Source organism: Nycticebus coucang, chromosome 10 (assembly GCF_027406575.1).
Source record: "Nycticebus coucang isolate mNycCou1 chromosome 10, mNycCou1.pri, whole genome shotgun sequence".
NCBI classification, from domain to species: domain Eukaryota; kingdom Metazoa; phylum Chordata; class Mammalia; order Primates; family Lorisidae; genus Nycticebus; species Nycticebus coucang.
The window spans coordinates 10,207,714-10,214,008 of record NC_069789.1 but is presented as its reverse complement, the minus strand read 5'-3'; the positions used below and the strand labels follow the sequence as shown (position 1 = coordinate 10,214,008).

The 6,295-nt window shown below is 46.8% G+C and overlaps 1 protein-coding gene across 1 annotated transcript; it reads right to left on the bottom strand.

Moving 5' to 3' along the window:
- Positions 1-1,457: 1,457 nt before the first annotated feature.
- On the bottom strand, positions 1,458-2,309 carry LOC128597171 (uncharacterized). The gene is made up of 2 exons (XM_053607325.1): positions 2,278-2,309; positions 1,458-2,131 (listed from the first exon to the last, which is right to left on the bottom strand). The coding sequence occupies exon 2, from the start codon at positions 1,950-1,952 to the stop codon at positions 1,569-1,571; it is 384 nt and encodes a 127-aa protein (XP_053463300.1). The 5' UTR covers positions 1,953-2,131; positions 2,278-2,309; the 3' UTR covers positions 1,458-1,568.
- Between the last annotated feature and the right edge of the window lie 3,986 nt (positions 2,310-6,295).

The window sequence follows — 6,295 nt, the reverse complement described above, 5'->3', positions numbered from 1 at the left end:
AAACTAGGAAGACAGAAAACACACATTAAACCACTTCATAAATCCCCTAAGTTAAGCATTTCCATGAGGTCATGTGCTCATACATGTGATGACACAGAGGTGGGTCCACACAGACCAACACACAATCTTAGGCCCATTTCCTTAGCCTAGGGAACAGAAGTTTTGTGGACACAAGGCTCAGCTACATTCAAATTAAGGGTCAGAGAATTAATTGTGCTTTAGTTCAGCTCTTTACTTTCTGAAAGAAACCAACCCAAGAAACATTGAATAGTTGGAATCTTTTATGCATTATTGAACACACCTCTATTCAAGAATTTAAATATTCAGCAATTTGGTATTCTACTGGTGTCTTTCCTTTTGGCCTCTTACCTCCAACCTCTCCAGGCAGAGAGGATTCAACTGGGGCTACAGCTTTTAATCCAGGCATCACAAGATCCCTGGCCCAATTATCTATAGGCACATTTGGTTTATGAAGATAGGGCTAGCTATGAGATTTAATGGCTTTTCTGGCAAAACTGCCTTCCTCTGTCAGAGACCTACAGAATAATTTAATCTACCTGGGCAATGGCAAGAATAAAGCAGTTTAGTGAAAATACATCTAACCAACCCTAAGTCACCGAGTTACAGAGAATTCTGCCCTATAGGGCTTCCATTCTGGCCCCAGCTTTCTAGCCTTGCCTTTGTTCTGCTTTTCTTAACTTCCTAGGTTCTTGCCCCGGGATCAGTCATCACTCGCACGCCATGCACTGAACCTTGCTTAACTTCCTTTCCCGGTGATTGACTGGAAGGCATCCGGAACCCAAGACCACTTCAGTAGCAGCAGCGCCAAGCGGAGACCTAGAGCTAGGCCCAAGTTCAGCTTCCCTGCCTGGGGCCTAGGCAGGTGGGCAGCGAAGGGCACCGATCTCGGGCAGTAAGGGGAGGCCGCAGGTGTGGCCTGGGAATCGCCTGAGGAAAGACTCTTGAAACAGTTTAATAACTACCTCTCAGGTGCATAGCTCTTTCAGAGTACTTAGGGCACTTTCACTTCTATTTTTCTTTACTTTCATCCTCAGGAGTCTGTAGAGGCTGTGTGTCATTTGCCTGCCAGGTTTACTGGATGAGGAAAGCGAAGTTAAGGACCCACCCAGGAGTCCCTTAGCGTCCTCTCCCTTTGTTAACGCATACTAGTTTTCAAACTCCTCACAGGTGTCCCTAAACCACAAGATTCATAAACACCAGAAAACAAGCTAAAAATACCCGGTTCTCTTCGACGTGGGTCCTGCTTTGACATTTTTAGAAGCTTGAGCGAGCGCGCTGCACAGATCGAAGACCCCTGCGGCGCCCACCTTCTTCCTCGGAGCGACACGTGGCCGGACTCGGCTATTCGCGGCCCGGCCGCCCCGGCTGCTCCTCCCCACCGCCCACAGCGCGCCACCCCGGCTCCCTGCGCGTCCCCCACATCGGTGTTCTTTCACTCATGCGGTGCTGGGTTTATTTTCGATTTTTTGCCTTTCTTTACAAAACAGAACCAAAGCGCAGCGCGCAGGGGGCGTGGAGGTCCGGCTCCGCGCGTCGGCCGAGGCGGCCTAGTCTCCGGCCCGCGCGCGGTCCAGCACGAGCAGCGGGATCTCCTCCAGCCTCTCCGGCCGCTCCCCGCGCCGCAGATAGCGCCGCCGCCACGTCGCCAGCCTCTGCAGCAGCCGCCGCAGGCTCCAGCGGCCCCACAGGCCCCGCTCTTGCGCAGCCTTGCACGGCCGCACGAACTTGGCCTTCTTCCTGCGCGAGCCGCGCGCCGCGCTCCGCCGGAAGAGCCGCCGCCACCACCAGCAGCCAGAGCAGGAGCCTCCGTCGGGGGCGCCCGCGCGCCGCCACGCCGCGTCCGCCTCCGCGCGCTGCGTGCGCGCCGCGTTCTCCCGCGCCTCGTGCTGCGCGCCGCCGCGCCGGGGGCCGCCGGGCCGCGCGTCCGCCATGCTGGGCCCGGGCCTGGGCCTCGTCTCGGGCCGCGCCGGGCGAAGGGCCGGGGCCCAAGTCTAAGGAACTGCCGGGCTCGGGAAGCCCGCGGCGGCCTCCAGGATTCAGAAAGGCCCTGGCGACCTCCTTTGCGGCCTCCCCCGGGGATGTGCCTGAAGGCCGCCCTCACAGGTTTAGGCTGCCAGGGAAACCCGAACGGTGACCCCACAATGCCCAACAGAACCTCCCACCCTGTGCCACTGACAGAGTCACCAGCATCCAGGGACGCTGGACTTGCTGAGTGATTTTCAGACGTGGCCTTAGGAGGACAAGAAAGGGCCTTACCTGGTTTACTGAATACCAGGCTTCTAGCCGGGAGAGGCTACGCGGCCTTCCCCGGATTGAGGTGCGGCTTTGGCCTCAGGCTTGTGTTGCCCATGTGATTTATATATTTTATGAAGTTGTTGCAGGTGTTCCGTACTTTTCTGCCTATAGGGAACCAGAGTTTCGGGAAGACTCTCAAAACCTGATTTTCTTCATCCGCCTTCACCCAAATGTCTCTTGTCTTCTTGTGGGATTATGAGTGATATTTTTCCCAACATTTTTTGTCTTGATTGCAAATGTAAGATTTGTGAAGAAAAATGGAAAATACAAATACAGTAAAAAAAGAAAACACCTTTTTTCCTGCCTTCTGTTTTTGCACCTGTCGATTTTCTCAAGTTCAAGTAAAGTTAAAATAATAATAGCTGCTATGAGTAGACCTTCCATTTGATCTTCTGTCCCATTACTAGGTATCTACCCAAAAGAACCAGAAGTATGTGTGCACTACAATGTTTAGCAGCCCAATTTACAATCGCAAAGACGTGGAAACAACCCAAATACTCTTCCACACATGAATGGATTAATAAACTGTGGCATATGTATACCATAATACTATTCAGCCATTTAAAAAAAAAGAGATTTTTTATTTTTTTGTGAGATCCTGGATGGATTTGGAGAACACTCTCCTAAGTATAACAGGAATGGAAAAATAAGCATGCCTGTGCTCAATACTAAATGGAAACTAGATTAACAACTACTTGCTCACTTGAGAGAAAAACTCAATTAAATCCAAGAAGGGAGTAGAGAGTTCAAGTTCCCACTGAAAAGGAACAATGCACGGGGGATGGAACACTTTCTGGGTGAAAGGAAACAACTAGAAAGTGGACTTACTCTTACAAATGCAAACAATGTAACCTACCCTCATATTAATCTGAAATTTAAAAAATAATTGTAAAAAGTAGCTGTTATGTATCATACCTATCATGCACTGTGCATTCTACTTAACATTTTGCTTAACGTCCATAATTTTGTAGCCCTCTGACAAGTGAGCAGGCTATGAAGTGTGTCACCTTGAATTTGAATTCTGACTCCACCGTTTACTAGTTATAAATTTGGGCAAATTACTTAACCTCTTAGTGTCTGTTTATCCATCTGTAAAATTGAGATTACAACCTACCTCAGAGGCTTCTTGTGAAAATTAGATAACGTATGCAAAACCTTGAGTATGTGATTGGCACATAGTAAGTGCCCAATGAATAAATTATTGCACAATCTTTACAACAACTTGGATAAAGTGGTTCCTAAGAAAAGTGATAGTCTCATTTTGCTGACTGAGAAAACAACCCCACAGGTAAAATCATTTACCTGAGATAACATAGCTTTTAAAAGTTAATGAAAGGTGGGCGGTGCCTGTGGCTCACTGGGTAGGGTGCTAGCCCCATGTACCGAGGGTGGCGGGTTCAAACCCGGCCCTGGCCAAACTGCAACAAAAAAATGGCCAGGCATTGTGGTGGGAGCCTGTGGCCCCGGCTACTCTGGAGGCTGGGGCAGGAGAATCACCTAAGCCCAAGAACTGGCGGTTGCTGTGAGCTATGACGCTACAGTGCTCTACCGAGGGTGATAAAGTGAAATTCTATCTCTACAAAAAAAACAAAAAGTTCACGAAAGGGTTCAAAATGTCACCTCATAATATGCAATTTTGGTATGCTGACTATTTGGTACTAAAAAAAATTAAGAACCATCCAATTCAAGAAAAGCTCTTTGCCTCCCTCCCAATTTCCTAAAATAAAGTACAAACTCCCTCTTTTATAAAGGAAATTTACATTTATAAAGGAAGTTTTCATTAGCGAAGTATCTGCACCAGGAAGAAAGCTACTCCAAGATTTTAATCGCTTGAAAAACTTTTTTTTTTAGACAGAGCCTCAAGCTGTCACCCTGGGTAGAGTGCCTGGCATCACAGCTTACAGCAACCTCCAACTCCTGGGCTCCAGTGATTCTCCTGCCTCCGCCTCCCAAGTAGCTGGGACTACAGGTGCCCACCACAACTCCCAGCTCCTTTTTTTTTTTTCGGTTGCAGCCAACATTGTTTGGCGAGCCTGGGCTGGATTTGAACCCACCAGCTCAGGTGTATATGGCTGGCGCCTTAGCTGCTTGAGCCAGCTTTTATCTGCTTACCTTTATTCACCATAAAGTTTCTCCTCTCACCTTCCCATAACTGTCTCCTCTTCCACGCCCTAGAAATCCCAATCCTCTATGGACCAAAAAAGAAGAGGCTGAGGCACAAAGTCTAATTTAAAGGGTTTACTTGAGACAAAGTGAGGTCAACTGCCAGGACGACTCAGACCCGGGTATTGTCAATTAAAACTGAGGCCTTATGAGCAGATTTTTAAAGGTCACAAGGGGTGGCGGAAGAAGTGGACTTAATACAAAGTTGTTTGTTTAGAGCAGTGATTTTCAACCAGTGTGCCATCAGAGGATCTTGGTTGTGCCAGGAAATTTTTTAAAGATCATTAACTAAATTATTTTTGAAAGAAGTTCAATGCACAGTAAGTATATTCTTTCTGATACTCTTTGTATTTGATCAACATTATTTATTTATTTATTTATTTTTGCAGTTTTGGGCTGGGGCTGGGTTTGAACCCGCAATTTCCGGCATATGGGGCCGGCATCCTACTCTGTTGAGCCTCCCTGATCAACATAATTTAAGTGTGCCTCAGAAGTTTAACTATACGTTCAAGTGTGCCATGAGATTTTAAAAAGGTTGAAAAACACTGGTTTAGAGTAATAACATTGATTAGTGATTGGCTAAACATTCCTAAGCTCTAGGATATAGGTTATGGTGTCCAGGTGTGGCATTGGTAGGTTAATTTTAGGTTAGTGAGGCAGTTGTCCTCACTCTGTCTCAAGTAAACCCTTTAAATTAAACATTGAGCCTCAGCCTCTTCCTTTTAGGTCCACAGATTATTGGATTTCTAGCAGTCATGGTGGAGACAATTATGGGAAGGTGAGGGGAGAAACTTTATGGTGAACAAAGGTATGCAGATAAAAGTCTTCCAATTGATTAAAGTCTTGGAGGCTACTTGTGGCAATAGCAGTTTCAAAACATGATTGCGTACTCAAGGGAGAAGTAAGACCAGATTGCTACCTAATTTTTTTTAAGACAGAGTCTCACTTTGTGGCCCTCAGTAGAGCGCTGTGGCATCACAGCTCCCAGCAACCTCCAACTCTTGGGCTTAAGTGATTCTCTTGCCTCAGCCTCCCAGGTAGCTGGGACTGCAGATGCCTACCACAACACCTGGCTATTTTTAAAGATGAGGTCTCTCTGTGGCTCAGGCTGGTCTCCAACCTGTGAGCTTAGTCAATACCCCCGCCTCAGCCTCTCAGAGGGCTAGGATTACAGGTCAGATTGCTATCTCATTTTAATGTCTCTCTGGGCTTGATAATTTAAAAGGATTCATTTGTTAGATAAAAGCTTTTTTTTCCCCCCCTTATGCCTATTTCTTTCTGTAACTCAGGATGATATCGAAGTCTCAATCATCTGGCCCCTTCCTAGAAACTCACATTTTTGTGGGGTTCCCATGGGTACTTATATATTAAAATTGGTTTTCTCCTCTTGACCTGTCTTAGGTCCATTTAATTCATAGGCCAGCCAAAGAACCAAGATGAGTAGAGGCAATTTTTCCTGTCATACATTAAGGACACATGATTGGAACCCCAGATTCTTTAAAACTGAGGATATCAGGGCAGGGCCTGTGGCTCAAAAGAGTAGGGCGCCGGCCCCGTATGCCGGAGGTGACGGGTTCAAACCCAGCCCTGGCCAGAAATTGCAAAAAAAAAAAAAAAAAAACCTGAGACTATCAAATACTATACTGCTGTTGAGCTTTTTTTTTTTTATTGTTGGGGATTCATTGAGGGTACAATAAGCCAGGTTGCTGTTGAGCTTTTAGTTATCCACCTCACCAGTATAGTGTCCCTTCTAGGAGTTTTTATTTTCTGTAATTCTCTTCTGATTCAAGTTCCTAGCCCTGTAACAATTGCTGAC

Excerpts from the sequence above, each read along its gene's own strand:
- LOC128597171 (XM_053607325.1), bottom strand. The coding sequence starts at position 1,952 with ATGGCGGACGCGCGGCCCGGCGGCCCCCGGCGCGGCGGCGCGCAGCAC.